Genomic DNA, 18,145 nt, shown 5'->3' with positions numbered 1-18,145 from the left:
GCCACACTGCACCGTCTCCACCCACAGCATAGACCCCAGTCGGGGCTTTCCTGAGAATGCATGTTTCCAGCCTGGTATCTGCCAATCTGGGTGGGGGCAGCGCCGTCCAGCCTTGCTGTCTGGCTCCGCGAGGTGGGGGGGAATCACCATCAGCCGAGGCTGGGCTCTGTGAGGTGGAGGCCAGACACTACCACCCTCCCCTGGACCCCCGCCATCCCAGACGCCATGCCACCCTTCCTTGCACCCTGCGCCCCTGCCTGTCGGCTGATTCCTCGTGGGGCCACGTAGAACCACAGCTGTGGTCACTGTGGTCAGGTCACCACTCAGAACCAGGAAGGACTCAGACAGCTCTCCTCTGTGCCCACAGGCTGGCCTCTGCCCTGCCGGAGCAAGTGTTCCTAAGCTCTCGCTCTGCCCGCAAGTGCCAGGGGTAGCCCACTGGGCGGGAGGCCTCCTACTGTAAACTGCACACCGTTGGCCCCCACCCCACCCCCGTCACTACCCCGTGGGCCGTCCTGTGCTGGCGACCTGCCCCTGCCATGGCCACGCCTCCACATGGCTTCTTGCTGTCTCATGCTGGGTGACTGCTTCCCTCTCTGTCCTGCTGGGCTCCCGGTGACAAGAGCTGGCAGGGGCACCCTGGGCCGGACTGAGTGAATGGCCAAGGCTGAGCTTGGAGCCTGTCCCTGCCCAGGGGCCATGCGTGCACCACATGTCATGACCGTGTCTAGTGCCTTGAGACGTGGGCCCTTTTCCCAGCATGCCACTGGCCAGGGGAGACTGCACCCTGGCTCTGCACTCACTGCTTCGCCTGCCAGACGAAGGAAGCCCTAGCGCAGGACCCTGAGAGGCAGGTGTGTGCCAGGTGAGGCACCAGGTGCGTTCACAGGGCTCTGGGTCTGGCACCTCTGCCCCCCGGGCTGTCCGTTGCTCCTGGGTGACCCTTGTGTGGCACGCACCCCGCCTCTGTGCCTTCTCTTACATCCCAAAGGAGTCCCCGCACTAACTTCCGTCAGCCTGGTGGGAACCCTCAGGCCCCGGGTGGTCGCAGTCCCGTGCCGCCAGGATTTACTGCACATCTCTTTGCCCGACAGTCTTCCAAGCCCAGCAAGGAAGATCGGGAGAGACCGGCCGAAGCAATCAATGTAGCTTTCAAAGTCTGACAGGTCCTCCTGCCTGAGCTGTGGGCAGCCTCGCCTGCCCCCAGCCCTCCTCTGCGCAGCACCACCCACGCACAGTGCCCCCCCTGCTCCCCGTCAGTTATCTGCAGGCAGCCCCGTCCTCCCAGGAGGGCTGGGGTCCTGGGACCAAGGTTGCTCGGGGCGACCCCGTGCCCAGTCTGTGGGGAGCGTGGCCTGTGGTTTTGAGCTAGAGGGGGGTGCTGACTCCCTTTCTGGCATCGTCGGGGGGCCAGGCTGAGTGAAGGAAGCGCACTCTGGCGGGGTGCAGCTAGGCGGCGTGGGGGGTACAGCAGGGGCTGGTTGGCTGCCTCTAGGATGAGGGTGGTGAGTCGTGCAGGTGAGGTTGGCACGCAGGGCTGTCCGGACGTTTGCGCTGCCTTTTGTTGTTTTACGTGGGAAAGAGCACCAGCTTGGGTGCAGGGTGTCCCATGTGGTGTAGGGGTGTCGGGTGATGCCTGTGTGTGTTCCCATCGGTTACCATGGGGAAAATCAGAATAGATGGTCTCCATGGAGATTATCTTAAAATTAGTCTCTCTGGAGGTCCGGACACCGCTACAGGGCGCACTGCGTTCTTGAGCTACGCTGCTGTGCCCTTGCCCAGGGCTGGGCTGCCATCCCCGCCCCCTCAGGTCCCTGGGCCCCACATCCTGCCCTGCGGGGACCCCCTAGCCTGGCCTCAGCTCCATAGCCGGTTCAAGTCACCCTGGAAGCTTCCCCTCCTGCATGAAAACAACGTAAAGCGGCCTTCTGGGTATTTTCTGGTGGGCACAGGGACGCAGAGGGACCCGTATCAGGGATCCTCGCTGTCCTGGCCCCTCACCCTACTTCCACAGCTGCCCACCTGTTGAGGGGCAGAGTTGGAGTATTCTTACAATTTAATGCCAGCTACGTCTGGTGGCGCCGTGGCCATGTGTTGGGCCACCCTCGATCCTCGGGGTCGGCGGTTTGAAATCACCAGCAGCTCCTTGGGAGAAGGTGGTGCTCCTTGCTCCTGCCAGGGCCCGAGGGCGGGGGTGTGGCTCTGGTCAGCGTGGACCCCAGGGCCTCGAGCTTGGCCGACATCTCACCCCGAGTATGGGCTTCTCCGGGTCGGCTCTATGACCGCCCCCAGCGGCACAGAGGGTTGAACCCACATTCCCATCCAGCCCCCGGCCATGCTCACGGCTTCCTCGCTGTGGCAGGAGGGTGGACTTGAGATTTTGTTCCCAGTCAGACGTGGGGGGCTTCGAGGCAGCTGGTAGACCTCCCTGTGCCCGTTGGTGGGCACACTGCGGGGCGGGCAGTGCTGGGCCTTGTTCTTGGGCCATTTTGTGCTGTGTGGTCCCTGGACTCCCTTGCTGTTGACCGATGGTAGGGGGTGGAGTGGGCCAGCTCCTGCCAGCTGTCCTGGGGGAGGCCTTTGCTGGGGGCACTGGCCTTCTTTGCAGCCCACAGAGGGGAGGAGGCGATGTGCTGTCACCTGGGCTCACGGCTGCTGTGTTCTGCGCCATTCCCGGAGGAGCGAGGCCAGGAGGCTGTGAGGGGAAGCAAGCCTCCTTCTCTGGCCACCGGGCAGCCTGCGGGCTGGGCAGAGCCTGCACTCTGTCAGCGGGCTTAGCCCGAGTCCGGTGATCCCGTGCGAGTCCAAAAACGTGAATGACGCGCCTGGGGGTGATGCCCGGGGTGGGGGCGTCACTGGTCCCGGTTCCCCATTGAAGTGAGGTGCCAGGAGAGTTTAAAATAGCCGATCTTTGTGCCTGCCCGGGGGTGAGGGGCTCTGAAAACTGAACTCCAGCAGTCAGAATGAGCTGGCTTCAAGTGGATCCATAAATAAACCTCCGCGTCTGCTCCTCTTTGTTGCAGCGAGAGAGAGGGAGCCTGGCATCTTCCCGAGAAGTCGGCTCTGCCGCTCGCTGGTGCTCAGACGCCGTTCTTCTGGGGGGCAGCAGGCTGGCCCCACCCAGCCAGCCAGCGAGGGTGCCCACAGTCACCTGCAGTCCCGGGACCCAGGAGAGGGGCCCTGTGGGAGGAAGTGGGGGGCAACCTGGCAGTGTGCACGCAGTGAAATTGTACACACCACTTTGGTGGCGGGCCTGTCCACACCGTGCCCCCACACACACACGCAGTCCATGGTGAGGAAGCATCAGACGGACGCCCCACCAAGGGGCAATGTCCAAGTTCCTCTACAGCAGTGGTTCTCAACCTGTGGGTTGTGACCCCTTTGGGGGTTGAGTGACCCTATCACAGGGGTCGCCCGATTCACAACAGCCGCAAAATGACAGTGATGAAGTAGCAACGGAAATAATTTTATGGAAAAAAAAAGAAAATGATTTTATGGTTGGGGGGGTCACCACAACACGAGGAACTGTCTGAGAGGGTCCCGGCGTTAGGAGGGTTGAGACCACTGCTCTGTGACGTCAAGGGGACCGAGGGGAGAAACGGCACCGCGGGCAAGGCCAGAGCCAGGCAGGACCCGGGGCTGGGCGCTGAGGACATTAGTAGGGAAGCAGACCACGCCCCACGGGGCCTCAGTCTGGACCGTGGGTGCATCAGGGACGGCTTCCCGGGTCTGGGCACCGTTCCCCAGGAGCCCGGTGGTGGCTGACTTAGTCGCTGGGAGTCGGCTGTTGGAGGTTGGAGCTCGCCTGCCATTCTGCCGGGGTGCAGCCTCTGCCTCCCTGCGGACAGGGAGGGCCGGTGTGGGTGGAGAGGCCCACGACGGGGGGTGGGGGGGTTAGGTGGTGACACTTGACCGGAGTAGAAAGCCCACCTTTCTCCCAAGGAGCACCGGGGTCTGCACCTTGGGCCTTGGGGGCCATGCAGCCCAACATGCATGTAACCGCGACACTCCAGGCCCTCCCCCTCCCCCCCCCAGAACGGCTTAGTTTAAATCAGAAAGCCAGGCCAAAGGAAGCAAGCTACAGTTGACCTGGGGATCCCCAGAAGCCTGGTAGTCTCCCTCCAGAGTGTCTGTGGTAGGGCAGGGTCTCAGGCCTGGCTCCGTGTTGGGGGCCCAGGGCCAGGGGAACGTTTGCAGAACAGAACCTGCCGAGAGCCCAGCACCGCTCACGGTTGCACTTCCAAAGAGGTCTGTCTGTCCCCAGCACCGGCAGGGCTGCTCCAGGAACTCTGGGCCGTTGGGGGCGGCCGGCAGTCTGTGTGGGGTCCTGGGTGTCCCCTGTGCCCCCGAGCTGCAGAGCTCGCCTTTGCCAGGGTGGGTTCCTGCCACGGACGAGGGCCGAGGGCTGGGGTTGTGTCTGTAGGCCTGGGGCCTCCTGGGCTGGGGGATGTTTCTGGCCCTGCCCCCTGGCCTCCTCTCACTGAGCCTGCCTCCCCAGGCCTGCTGCCTCGGCACACAGGACCCCCAGTCCCACCTCTGCCCCTGGGGGTGCAAATTAGCCCCCTGAGATAGCTGCCCTTTTCCTGTGTGCAAGGCAGCCACTCCAGCTTGCGTGTGGAAACTTGCCGTCAGATCCCACAGCTGTGTGAGAAGACAGGTGGCCAGGAACAGATTGGGGGTCGGCAGTGACGGCAGGTGGGGGTGGAGACACGCCTCAGCCTTTGCATTCCTGCGAGCAGCACTGTGGTCAGGGTGGGAGGGCACCTGTGGCCAGGCGGCGCTGGGGAGAGGTGCAGGTGGGGGTGTCACGGTGCACGCGTTCCTCCACGTCACAGTCCTCCCCCTGGTGCCGGCCCGGGCTGGGGGGTGCTGTGACCCACAGCAGTGCGGCACATGCTTCGGCTCAGAGGGCCATCGGAAGCTGCTGTGTTACCTGAGCGGGCACAGATGCCCCAGCCCCATGTCACTCCTGGCACCAGGAGGCCTGGCCACCGTGCCCTTGCTTGGTCATGGCCTCAACACCAGGTGCCTCTGTGCTCACAATGGGACTGGCGCGGAAGAACAACGAGATGCACTTAAGAAGGGCCCATGGGTGCCATGGGTGGGAAAGCTAGTTCCCTGGACAAATGCCCCCGAGGACCCTACCGCGGTCAAGCCTCCTGTCTACAGAGGCCGCTCTCCTGCTCGGGGCACGGAAGCCCCCGCCTTGTGTCCTGGGCTGAGAATGTTCAGGGATCCTGGGCCCAAAGGGTGAACCCCATCCCTGGCTTCTCTCCTGCTGGGGCATCCCTTCTGCGTCCGAGGTGCCCGTTTTAAACCTGGCGAGATGGTGAAACTGACCAACCACAGGTGAGAGTTCTGCACCCTATTTGCATGGTCCCCCCCAAAGGACAACCAGCACCTCATTTTACATCGTCAGCAAGCCATCTGCCCCCTCTGATGGGCCCACAGACACCTCATATTCCTATCACCCAGCCTAGTCATCTGGGGGGAGGGGGCGAGGCTACAGAGACTGGCTCAGTGTAGTGTTTCGTCCTTTGGAGACAGAGTGACCACGCTGTGTCAGCTAGGGGACGGGTGCGGAGCGGACTGGCCATCAGGGTCTGTGCTGGGAGGATGCCGAGCAAGGCCAGCTCCGGACCCTGCTGGCCGACACGTGAGCCCATGGACCTGTTCTGGGAGCTTTCACCCATGGAGGAGTGATAACGCCCGGAGCTGGCCGGGCAGATGACCTGATTCCAGGTTGGCAACTAAGAGGAGGCATGGTCACAGTGCGCAGTGGTAATGCTTGACCGATGTGCCACCCAGCGTGGGGCTCTGTGGCAGCAGCTCACACCTTCCAGGGAAGCCCCGCCACCCCTGCCTGCCGGCTGCGTGTGCACACACCTTGCTCACGGCCGTCAAGGGATGGCTGCCAGGGTTTGTGTATTCCCAGCTGTTCGCTGCTTGCCCAGAGAAGCGACAGAGGGCTGTGTGGTTTCAAACTGCTGACCACCCAGCTCGCAGCCCGTCGGGTGACCACTGCACCAGCAGGTCTCTGGGACACAGAGGTCTGCAGGGGGGTCTGTTTGCCTGTTCCCCGCCGGCCTTGGTTGGTGGCTTGGTGCTCGTTGGCTTTGTGCTGGGGTGGGTGGGGGGGCTGTGGTCTCATCTGGTCCCATGGAAGTGAGGCCGCCCCAGTAGTGCTCCCCCACCCCGTCATCTCAGCTTTAGTGGGTCTGTGCCGCTCCCCCCAAGTCTCTGCCCTGTTTCTCCAGCGGCTCAGGACGCCTGCTGTGTTTGGGGACCAGGACCCCATAAGGGCTGGCTGCCTTTCTGTGCCCGCGCTCCTGCAGAGAGGACCTTTGGTCTCCCGGTCTTCCTTGCGACGGCCCGTGTGTTCTGGGAGAAGAACCTGGCCCTCTCTCACCCAGTCACTCGCCTCTCAGACCCGTTTCGGCAGCATGTGGTGGCCCTGTGCCCCCGCCCCGTGCTGTGCTCAGACCCCGCTCTCTTGGGAGCTGCTGCCCCCGATTGTCAGCCCACGGCGTCCTCCTCGGCCTCGGCGTCCCCTCCAGAAGCTTGCTTCTCTGAGGTTGGCTGCCCTCTCGGCTGGGTGCGGTCGACCCTTCCCAACCTCCCGCATGCTCGGTGAAACCCCTGCGCCTCTACCCTGAAAAGGTGAGGCCCCCACGTCAGCTCCCCGTCACCGGGAGGGCCTGCCAGCCATGCCGCGCTCAGTGAAGCCGAGTGTCGTCTGAGTAGCTGAGTATTGAGCCACAGATGCAGAAGCTCCTGCTGTTTGCCAAGGGCTGAGCACGGACTGGCAGCAAAGGGAGTGGCCTCCAGACTGGCCGGACATGGGCCATCAGTGAGCCTGTGGGGGCTGAGTGAGCAGAGAGCCATCCATTGGGAGGGAGGTGGGTGCTTTGCTCCCCCCTGACGCTCCAACATTTCTACTCTGGCAGAGGGGAAGTGTTCTCTTAGGGCCATCCATGCAAACACAGGGCTGCCGGAGAAGCCGACGTGGACCACTAGGGCCCCCAAGGACAGCACAGAACTGCCCGGAGGGCTTCCAAACTGGGTTTCTGCTCCTACCACCCCCAGAGCGGCTAGTGGTGTCCCACCGCTGACCTTGGGGCCGCAGCCCAGCACATAACCACTGTGCCACAGCCGTCAGCGGGTGGAGCGTCAGACCGTGGTGGGAAACAATCAAAAGGGAAGAGTTTTTCCAGTAACTTTTCCGAGTCCCCTGTCTGCCTGTAGAGCGTTGATCTTGGTGGCGATGATTTTTCTGACAGACGGAGAGCTGCCACTAGGCCAGCCCGTTGTGCCCTCGGTGCTGCAGGGACGAATGCTGTGTGTCCCCGTGGGCATGCGTGGGCCAGCTCATGTGAGGCCGTGGCTCCTTTTGCGTGACCGCTTTGCTTATCTCGGCCGTATTTGCCCTGCGCCCACCACTCCCTCACTCTCAGGCAAAGGCCACATCCCAGGGGCCGGAATGCAGGGAGCGGGGCTGCAGCAGGAACGGGACAATTTAGTGGCAGCTGAGGGAGTGGTTCTTTGAGGTCTCAAGTGTTTGTGGGGGGCCTCGATGCAGCTGTAGCAGGTACCCCCTCCGAGGCTGCCAGGGGTGGCAAGAACTCTGTGTGCTGATGCAGGGAGGGCAGCCTAGTCACCTCTCGGAGCCTCTGTTTTCCCATCAGAAAAATAAGGTGGGTAAAGCTGGCGGCTGCAGAGAGCCGTGGGACATGGCTTAACAGGGTGGCGTGTAGAACCCTGGCACACAGTACGGCAGCAGTCACGCAGGCGTGCTGGGCTGGTGGGGCTTAACCGGGGTGGCGTGTAGAACCCTGGCACACAGTACGGCAGCAGTCACGCAGGCGTGCTGGGCTGGTGGGGCAGGACCGGGGTGGCGTGTAGAACCCTGGCACACAGTACGGCAGCAGTCACGCAGGCGTGCTGGGCTGGTGGGGCAGGGCCGCGCCGTCCGCCCCAGAGAGTGGGTAAAGTGACCCAGGCTTAGTGGTGTGGCCACAGTGGGCCTCTGGGCTGGGGCCGGGTGCCCTCGGACACACACATACCCCGTGAGTGCTCCGGAGGGTGGGCATAGGAGGAGGGGCAGCAGGGCCCTGCAGTCCCCACTCCAGACCATCAGCTTGGTGCTGACTCCGAGGGAGGGTTTCCGTTGCCAAGGCCCCTGCTGCTCAGCCCGCCTTGGGCCACCACCCTCTGTGCCCCAGGGCCCTCAGGGTTCCCCTCCCCCCCCAGGCAGCGGCAGCACCGTCTGGCCCCTCCAAGGGGTGCTGTCGGCCCCCCTCCAGTGCCTTTCCTGGGGGAGCCGAGAGGGTGTGGGGCGGCGGAGCGGAGGGCATCTTTAGGAGCAGTAAGCACAGGTCTGAAAACGCTTCTCAAGAAAGGGCAGCGATGGGGTCACCGCGGAGGAAGCCTCGGCGCCCTCCCCAGACCGGGGTCAACTGTGGATTGCGACCCCTGCAGAGGGAGGGGGCCTTGGGCAGGAACTCGAGCCCTCCTGATCCTGGACTTCTGGTGGGAGGTGGGGGCCGCCCCATAGACTCTCTTGCCAATGGTCTGGCTGGGACATTCACAGAAAAGGCTGAGTGGGGTCGGAGTGGCCCCAGTTGGCCCACAGCTAACAGTGCTTGGAGAGGCTGTAGCATAGTGGGCGGGGCGGGGTGGGGAAGCTGGAGTAACCCCGAGAGGGGCTTTCCAGGTGGGCCTTCAGTGCCCCTGAGCTTCCTGAGACGTCAGCTGGGGCGCCTTGCTCAGCCCTCTCAGGCCCTGGGTCCACCCCTAGGCCTCAGTGTGGAAGCTTGGATGAGGGGCTGGGCGGGCACCCTGCCGTCTCCCTGGCCTTGGGAGCCCGGCCTCTGGCTGGCGGCTGGTCTTCCGTTCTGTTCTGGGAGGGCTGTACCTCCCTCTCTGTCTCTCCTGCCGCTCAGAACGAGAGCCCAGCGTCCCCGCTATCTCCTCACAGCTGCCCGATGAGGACTTTGCCGTTCCGGCCGGCCCAGGCAGGAGCCAGGAGTCGCTGCCCAGCCAGTCCCTGGAGCCTGTCGACCCGACACCGACACTGACCAGCACGTTGGGCCACATCGTGGGCCAGCTGGACGTCCTCACACAGGTAGGCCACCTCAGGGCCCCGGTGACCACGTCTGCGGGGTGTGGGCTCGTTGGAAGCTTGCCAGCAGGTGCGGGTGTTTTAGGAAGCATTGTGGTGATAGCCCTCACGTCCAGCCGAGTGACTGAGACAGCAGGCTGGTGCCAGCTGGACCTTGCGGAGCCGAGGACACCGCAGTTGGGCGCTCGTTGCTGACCCGAAGTTGTGCGTCCCAGCCCACTCTCCATGGGAGGAAAGCTTGTGGAGTGGGACCCCCGGGCAGGTCTCACCCTGGGTGGGCGAGCGTCCGCCTGCCCGCCCACCTGCCTGCTGCTCGGGGACACGTGAAGCCCAGCGCAGCCGCAGGGGGGCAGGCAGGGTGTCAACGCTACAGAAGGCCAAGGGGCCTTCGCCACAGTGGGCCTCAAACCACCTGGGGCCTCTCAGGCCCCTTCTCCCCTGGCCCTTCACTGCCCAGCACAGGACTGTGGGAGTGGCAGGTAGCACAGCAAGGGACAGTGGCCCCCGGTCCATGCACAGGACACCAAGGGCCTTTGGAGCTCTAGCCAAGACAGCTGAGAGGTGGCACCTTTGCCCACTGCGAGAGGACCGTGTCCCACCCACCGCCCACTGCCCTCCTTGAGTGGCCTTGCCTGCAGGGGGCCCAGGCGGGGCTGCGCACACTGGACCCTGAGGGGAAATGTGCTTGAGGGGGGACAGTGAGGGGGTTGGGCCTAGGGGAGCTGGGGGAGGGGTGCTGAGGGCGGGTGAAGGAGAAGGACCAGGAGACTGTGCAGAGGCTGTAAGAACACAAAGCCAAACCAGCCCTGCCCAGCCCTCCTTGGGCTCAGCTCTTCCTCGCAGGCTTGTCGGGGCGTGTGGAGTCAGGTTGGGGGTCACAGGGTAACCCTGGGAGTGACGTAAACATAGCTTCGGGGGTCTCTGGGGAGGCCCACACTGAGAGCAGCTCCCGCCGAGGGGCTGAGAGGCACGTGTGAACAGTCCTGTTAGGTGCGAGCCCGTGGGTGCGGTGGGCGGGTGACAGTGACTTTCTCTGGGTGGCTGTGGGCTGGCCCGAGTGTCTCTGGCACCCTCTTGCCACCCAGCCCCTTTGCTGTCCGAACAGCAGCTGGCCCACCCGGGTGCCAGGCTCCCCAGCCAGGGCGCTGCTGTGTAGCCCCGAGGGCCCCTGGGTGCCACCCTTCGGGAGCGTAGACGGCACCCGCCTGGGGCCTTGACGTGCACCCCTCCCTTGGCGCCGCCACTCCCAGATGTGCTGGACTCAGCGTGGTGGTCCTTCCCCTCTGCGTGCTGGGGCTCTGGCCCTGGGCTGCCCGCCACAGCCAGGCTGCCCTCACCAGGCAGGCCTTCCTCAACCCTTCTGGAGAGTGGCCACAGCAGCCCCCTGCCCGGATGCTAAGGCTGACCTAGCCCTCTGCCCCAGCCCCGGGGCCTGGCAACAGGCCTGCTGGGCGGGCGGCTGCTCTCAGGGCCTGCCGTGGCCTGTGGGCAGGCACTGCCCCAGGTGCCACCCCCTTGGCGGTCATTCTTCCCCTGCCGTCCCTGGAGTCCCTCTGTGCTCCCTGGCTGCCGAGCCACTCAGGCCTTCTGCACTGCGCCCGCCATCCAGGGGCACCTCAGAGCGACCTCCATCCACAGCACGTCCTTCCTTACATGAAGCTGTGCCAGGGATGTTGGCGGCACCAGGCGGAGCTGGGGACGACGGAGCCTCTAGCTCTTGGGTGCCATGAGCAGGGCACCCCGTTCCAAAGGTTGGCAGTCCTTGGAGCCTACCTCCCTGCCCAACAGCATGGTGCCCCCAAACTGGGCGAGGCCTCCCCCGTGGATGTCTGTGGCCCAAGAGGGGTGTGGTGGCCTTAGTACCCACGTCACAGGCCCCTGTGAGCATCCAGCTGCGTCACCTGCCCTGACACGCCCTTGTTAGTTGCCCAGGCTGGGCTGGACCAGGGTACAGGTCTTCGAGAAAGCACCTCATGTAAGCCAGACACCCCACCCCCTGCACAGTGATTCTCTGAGCAAGCACCTCAACTGAGCAGGGCAGAGCTGGGGCTGAGCTCGTGCTGAGGGCGCCCAGGCTTCCACCACAGCTCCTACGTTGTCCCGGCTTTGCTGCTATCTCAGAGGCAGACTTTGGCCCAGGAGGCAGCAAGGGAGTGGACACACATGTGCACCTGCCAGGTCCCTGGCCTCTCGAGCAGGTGGGCAGGAGGCTCCTCCCAGGCCAGGGCTTCCCGACGAAGAGGAAGGTTGCTGCGGACCTGAAACCCAGGCAGCGGGGCTCCAGCCTGTGTAGAAGCACCTGCTCTAGGGGAGGGCAGCCCTCTAGGGGGCACTCACGTGGAGCAGAGTCTGCAGGTGAGCCTGAGGGGCACTAGGTGCCGTCAGGAGCAGGTGCAGTCCCCAGCCGCCAGGCCGCCCCCAGCGGTGTTGCTGTGGACGGAAAGTCCTGCGAGGGCGGGGGCACAGTGTCCTGGTGCTGACAGCCTCCTGGCTCTCCGAGTCCCCTTCCGCAGTATCCCCTATCCTCCTTCCTGACACCCAGACTCACCAGAGCCACTCAGCCCAGGGCTCCTTCAGACACCAGGAGAACCTGATCACATGCCCGGTGGTGTGTCAGCGTCCCTCGCTGAACCATTTGCACCAGGTTGGGGTTGGCATCCTTGGTTGGTGGCTTCTGTGAACCACACTGCCCTTCCCGTGTAGGGTAGATGAGACACAGAGCCCAGGGGCAGGCCCCCTTTGCCCTGGCCGTTTGGGTGGGAGAGGCCACGTCCTTCCCTTGGGACCCCTAGTCTCGGCCAGGCCCCGGGTCCCAAGCACTGTTTATCATCTCACTCATCCCCACAGGGCTGTGGGGGGCAGAGGCTGTCCTTCGACCACACAGCTGTTCTGCCCAGCCCCTCCCGAGTGTCCTCCCAGCAGAGCAAACCGCGGGTGTGCTTTCCCACTCAGAGTGGCCGGTTCAGCCCACTCCTGATGAGGAGGCCCATCTCCAGCCCTCTGTTCCCTGGCAGACAACCTCCCACCTTCCCAGGGTCATGCCCCGTGTGCCCCACGTTCTGCTCACTGACGGCTGCTGTCAGCTGCTTGTGTTGTCCGTCCGTGTTACGCAGGCTGACGCAGCTTCTTTCCCGGGTGTATGTTGGGTGCCTTCCAATCTGAGGGTCCCCTCTTCTGGTCTGCACCTGACAATGTTTAGAGGGTTTCGCTGGCCAGTTCTCGTGGAAGTAGGTCACTAGTCCCTCTTACCCTGGAAGCGCGGCTGTGACCTGCCAGCTGCAGGCGGCCCTGCTGGTGCGTGCCGCGCCTCGCATCCTGGCCACACCAGAGCCACCACGGTCTGCAGACAGCGTCAGCGACAGGGGAAGGTCCTTCCTCCGCCTGGGGGGCCACTGCACCTTCCAGGGGCACTGACGGAGGGTCACGGGTGATTGGAACAGGAACGCTGGGACAGAGGAGGAGAATCAGGAGTTGGATGACATGGCCCGGGCCATGGCCAGAGATCTCAGGATAGACCTTTGTAAGACCAATGACCTTTCTTTAAGCATAAACAGGACCTACACATGCGGACCTCACCTGATGGGAGACACCGTAATCAAATTGACTATAGTCTGGGTGACTGGAGAAACAAATCCAGAGGCGCTCAGCTGTGTGAGAGGGTTTTATATCAAAGAGCAGCTGTATGTACATCCAGATCAAGTCCATAAATCCAACGTTAGCCCTTATGTCCTCTTCAGACTCATACAGCCATGCAATGACGCTGAGTGCAGGAAGATTGCAGGCCAGTGGGTGGAAAGTCTTGTGGATCCAGTGGTGGTGGAAGCCTCTCAGCGCTGGCGTGGGTCTCCACGTGGCACCTCTCGCTCCAGGGCCCTGGCTCCGTCAGCGTAGCTCTGTGGGGCTCTTCCACAGGAATGTCTCACAGGGGGAGTGTGAGGTCCTGCCTCCAGGAAGGAAGACAGGAGTTTCCGGAATCCTCAGGAGAAGGCCACGCCCACACAGGCTTTCTGGGCTCCTCGTGGACAGAGCAGACCCCACCCCTGCGCTTGAGCCCGGCCATGGCATTCTCAGCTCTGAGTTCAACGCGTGTCCTGTGGCCGTGTTACCCGGAGGGACCAGCTCCTGGAGAAGGGCGTCCTGCCCGCTGTCCCGTTCGCCCTCTCACAGAACACCGCCAGTGCACCCTTGTCCTGTCACCGCCGTGCTGGAGGCCACACGACTGGACCCTCGGAGGGGAGGCTTTTGTTCCCCGTGGGTGTCCAGCGGAGGAGGGAGGTTCGCCTCCTTCCTCGTGTCTGCAGGCTCCGCACGCCTTGCCCCCTTCCCTGTGTCTTGGCACCCCTCTCCCCCAGATTGGGAAGGCTCCCGGGTCCAAAGGATGCACCCTCCTCCCACCCCTTCCTTCTTGAAGGTGGTGTGCGGCTCCCGGAGGCCGTGGGAGCACCCCTTATTTCTCCAGCCTCGTGAGATCATCCAGGGGGCGCGGGCCACACCATGGGCCCCCTGACTCGGGGTTGGGGCTCTGGTGGGATTGGGGTGCCGCACACCAGCCTTAATCAGGTCATTATGTACCCACCAACCCCTCGGGGCCGCACCCCAGCCCAGGCAGCCTACACTTGAGGGGTGGGGTACAGTCAGGGGCAGGCGAAGAAAGAGGAAGATGCAGCTTGGGGCGGGTGACACTTGGCTGCCACGTGGGCTCTGACCAGCACTCGGGAGGTTGGTGCAGAGCAGGTCCTGCCCTGTTCTCCTGCATGGGGTCGCTTTGGGTCAGAACGGCCCAGTGAGCCCCCTGCCCTGTGCCCAAGGGCGTTCATTGCCCGGCGACCTCCCCAGGGGCTCCCTGCCCTCCCTAGTAGACAGCAGTCAGCAGGGCTGGTTCGTCCCTCTGGGAGGCGCCGTGTCACCCCGACGCCATGGGCACAAAGCCCTCTGTAACAGTGTGCAGACCAGGTGAAAACAGACACCGGCCAGTGCTGCGGGGCAGTGTGGGAGGTGGGAGGGCGCCTGCTGGCTGAAGACCTCTCAGCAGAGGCAAGGGCAAGGAGAGGTCTCGCCGGGCTCCGAGGGGGAGGAGGGCGTGGGCTTAGTGCCCTTGGGCTGAGGAAGAGGACTGGCTCCATCAGACCCTGGGACGGGGGGCCAAGACGGTGGGGCAGCCACTCTTCCAACAGAACCCTCCCAGCAGTCTAGGGGTCGAAGTTTGCGTCTGTTTCTGACGTGGACGCTGGGCTTCTCTCCGGAGGGAACCTGGTCAGCCGTGGCCATGGTGGCTGAGTGCACAGTGGGCGGCTGTCCTGTCCTGGTGGCGGTGCTGGGGGACGTCGCCTCACTTGTCTCTTCCAGAGCAGACTTGGTCGGATGGGCTTCCACGGCTGCCCTTTGGCCAGAGGAGGATGGGGTGGGGGTGGGGGGTTGCTCCCGTACCACTTGGGATGGGAGACAAGGGGCTTGTTTTTCTCTGTGAAGAGGCTGCTTCCTGGGGGACAAGGGCTTTGGGGCGCACGTGGGCTGTGCCCACTGCTCTCGGACACTGTGCCCACAGGCTCCTCAGGCTTGGGGGGTTGGTTTGGGGGTGGGGGTGGGCTGCCTCCCCTACTTGCTGGCTCAGAGCTGGGGGGGGCTTGTGTTGATGTTTGAGAGGGAGGGGCCCCGATGGCCTGGCTCGTGGTTCTGGGATAAGGTGACCAGACGTCCCGCTTTTGGTGGGACAGTCCTGCTTTTTAACAATTTTTCCCACATACCGCGGTGATTTTAAAAAGTCTCGATTTTTGGAGAGAATGCACGACAAGCTAGGGTATATGGTTTTCGGCTGCCATGCGGCTATTTCGCCAGGATATGAGTTTTATCAATGGTGTCCTGCTTTACCAATGTTAAAATCTGGTCACCTTAGTCTGGGAGGACACGAGTGTCCCCATTTGTGTTAAGCCTGCGGTTGTGGAAGCAGACCCCCCTCCCCAGAGACACCACCGATGGACGAGAGGCCTTGGGCCAGGCAGGCTTGGCACTGGGTGTGCGTGCTTCTGGACTGGTGTGTTCACCGTTAGTGAGTCTCCCATCGTTTCTGAGCAGGCCTGGAGCCGGAGGGGGTGGGGGTGGGGGTCTCAGACACAGGTGCCCACAGGAGGGGGAGGAGACTCAAGGCGCTGTGCCCCTCTGTGAGCCCATAGTCTGTCCGGCTCTGGTTAGCATAGGCACCAGTGGGCACCTGAGGCTGGAGCCGAGACCACATGCGGGGTGCTGGCGAGCCTGCATTGGCCTGCGCGTCCCTCAGCCCGCAGTGAGTGCCCTGCTGCCGGCCTCCCTGTGGCACCTCTGTGGTCATGGCTGGGTGGGCTTGGGGGAGTTCTGTACCCCTGTGCTGGTCAGGGCCTGGATCGACTCTGGAGACTAGCCCGGGTGAGGAGGTAAGGGCCACAGCCGGACGGATGGACAGATGTCCCGGACTTTTCTGATGGTCCCGGATCGCCGGGCAGTCTCTGGCTCGGGGCACTCAAAGCACAAGACCAGGCTCTGCCGTGAGTGGATGCCAACTCACAGTAGCCCTGCGGGCGGGGCGGAACTGCCTCCGTGGGCTTCAGAGACGGGGGCGGCTGTGGGAAAGGGAGGCAAGGGCCAGAGCCCGGCGGAGTTGGTGGCCAGGAGATGGGTGAATGGGGGCCCTGCTCCTTGGGAGCTGTCCCGGCCGACACCCAGCTCCCCTGCTGGCCCACACAGGGCTGGCGGGGAGGCGTGCGTGAGCCTGGGCCAAGTGGTGGCCACTGTGCGTGCCAGCCCGTCTTGGGTGGACAGTATCCTGTGGGCCGGGAGCAACCGGGTGTGTAGTGGTGGTGGAGTGGACTTCTCCGCTGGGGGAAGCTGTGATATGGAAGTGCCTGGGTTTGTGTGACAGGAGTAGTTGTAAAACCACGAGGAAGGGAAATTGGCCACGATCCCTACATCCCGTGGCTAGCCCACCCACAGAGAACCACGTCCCATGGCCTTCCGAGAGAGCGGCTCCTTCATGGAGGCCAAGGCCAGGACCAGTGCTGTCGGGAAGCCTAACCCCCGAGACGGCGGGCACACGGGCGCACACTGCAGACTGAGGCCGGGCCCACTGTGCGGCTGCCGCAGGCTGTTGGAGGGGGAGGGGGTGGGGTGTGTGTGCGTGTACGTGTCTAGTATCTGTGCGTATGTGTATCTGTCTGGTGTGTGTGTGTGTACACGTGCACGTGCAGGGACTTGTGTGACCTGAGTCAGGGCATATCTGACATCTCTTGGCCTGGACACTGCCCTCCTGGATCTGCCTCTTCCCCGGCCCCTCCCCCACTTCCTGCTGCCTGCCTCCCACACCCTCAGTGCAGGGTCCTGGGCTGAGTTGGGGCAGGGGTTCCCTCCAGGGGCCTCAGGGCCCCGTTGAGCTGGCAGGCGGCAGGCCTGTGTCCCTCCCACCCCCATCCTGCTCTGGTGGGTGTCTGTCTACCCAGCAGTCCATGTGCAGCACTGAGCACTAGCGCCGTGCCTGGAAGACAGACCAGGCCCTCTCGTCCGTCGTCCGCCCATCCCTGTGGCGTGTGCTCGTCCTGGCTGGCCGATGTCAGCAGCCTCCCTGCTTGAAGGCCACAGGCCGTTAGGCTCTGAGCCTGGCTGTGGGGTGGGGCGCGGAGTGCAGATGAGGGAGCAGCCCGGCGGGCCTCTCTAGCCCACTGCCACCCCTGACTCACAATGACCCGCTGGCCAGCACCTCCCACCCAGCAGCCTTGTCAGGGCTCTGTGCACACGTGCCCCGCAGACACGCAGTCACACAGAGACGCACATGCATGCACACAGACACACACTGAGAAACAGATGGGCGGGCCTGGTGCGCCCTGCCAGGTTCTGAGAGCCCACTAGACCCCACAGTGGATGGGATGGGGGCGGGGGGGAGTCCCCTCTCTCGGCACCTGGTTCTGATCTGTAGACTCCAGATGGAGTCAGTGCCGCCCCCAGGGGAGAGCCGTCCCACAGTTCCATCTCTGCAGTGAGATCAGGGAGGAACGAGAAGCCCCGGGCACTGTAGCCCAGGCAGGGCCGTGGGCCTGTGGCTGGGCTACCAGCGCGTCTCCATGCCCCTGAGCTGCGCCCTGTCTCCGAGAGCCCCAGCCCCGCAGGGAGAGACGACTGGGGAGCCCGCATCTACCGCAGGCCTGGAACTGATTACAAAGAACGTTCCATCATGGGAACTTGACGGGCTCGGAGGGCGCAGACCCTCTCAGGCCTGACCGCAGACTGCCTCCCGGGGGGCCTCCTCCAGCCCCATGTGTGCCCAGGCTCCCCAGCAGGCCACAGTCTGGCTACGGCTCCCGAGGGGGCCAGGGCTCGGCACACTACATTGCCCCAAGTGCAGCTCCATGCCCAGCCCGGCACAGACACAGAGCAAATGCTAAACAAACTCCCTGTCTGTGGACAGGGACCTTGCAGAACAAGGTGGACTTGCCCTTGTGTCTCACAGTGATCCTTCAGGACAGGACAGACCTGCCCCTGTGACTTGGAGTGACCCTGCAGGACAGGGTAGAACTGCCCCTGTGAATTTCCAAGACTAACTCTTTAGTAGAAAGCCTTGTCTTTTTCCCATGGAGCTGGCTGGGGGTTTTGAACTTCTGCTCTTGAGGTTAGCAGCCCACTGTGTAGCCAATACGCCCCCAGGGCTTCATTACTAAGAGGAGTCATTCTTGCAGCAGCTGCGAGGCAGGGTGCTCCCCAGGCGTCCTCTGCCTCCTAAGCATTTCAGCCCTGGCCCCGCTCAGACCCTCTGCCCTGGTGTCCAGACTTCCTGAGCCCTGCCCTCACCAGGCCTGGTGCCCTGGCCAGCTTTCAGGGGGAACCCACGGCTGCTGCCTGCCAGCTCCCTGCATCTTTCCATCAGGGTCTTCCTGGCCGTGGTGGGGCCTCAACCATGAACAACAAGCAGTACTACTGACCGGAGAGGGGCAGGGACCCAGCAGGACTGTCGGGTGGGGTGGAGGTGGGGGCTTCCTAAGGAAGGCGTGGATAGCCGAGAGGTGC

At 63.7% G+C, this 18,145-nt stretch overlaps 1 protein-coding gene across 1 annotated transcript in view; it reads left to right on the top strand.

The window, feature by feature from the left end:
* POC1A (POC1 centriolar protein A) overlaps positions 1-18,145 on the top strand; it is a 46,724-nt gene that overhangs the window by 24,248 nt on the left and 4,331 nt on the right. Inside the window, 2 exon segments of the mRNA XM_004715261.2 lie at positions 8,251-8,365; positions 8,943-9,124. Of these exon segments, the coding sequence (XP_004715318.1) occupies positions 8,251-8,365; positions 8,943-9,124 (297 nt within the window).

This window comes from Echinops telfairi, unplaced genomic scaffold, assembly GCF_000313985.2.
Source record: "Echinops telfairi isolate 266 unplaced genomic scaffold, ASM31398v2 ScPeMD7_7420;HRSCAF=8458, whole genome shotgun sequence".
NCBI classification, from domain to species: Eukaryota; Metazoa; Chordata; class Mammalia; order Afrosoricida; family Tenrecidae; genus Echinops; species Echinops telfairi.
Note: the sequence above shows the minus strand (reverse complement) of the source record. Positions and strands in the feature narration are given on the sequence as shown.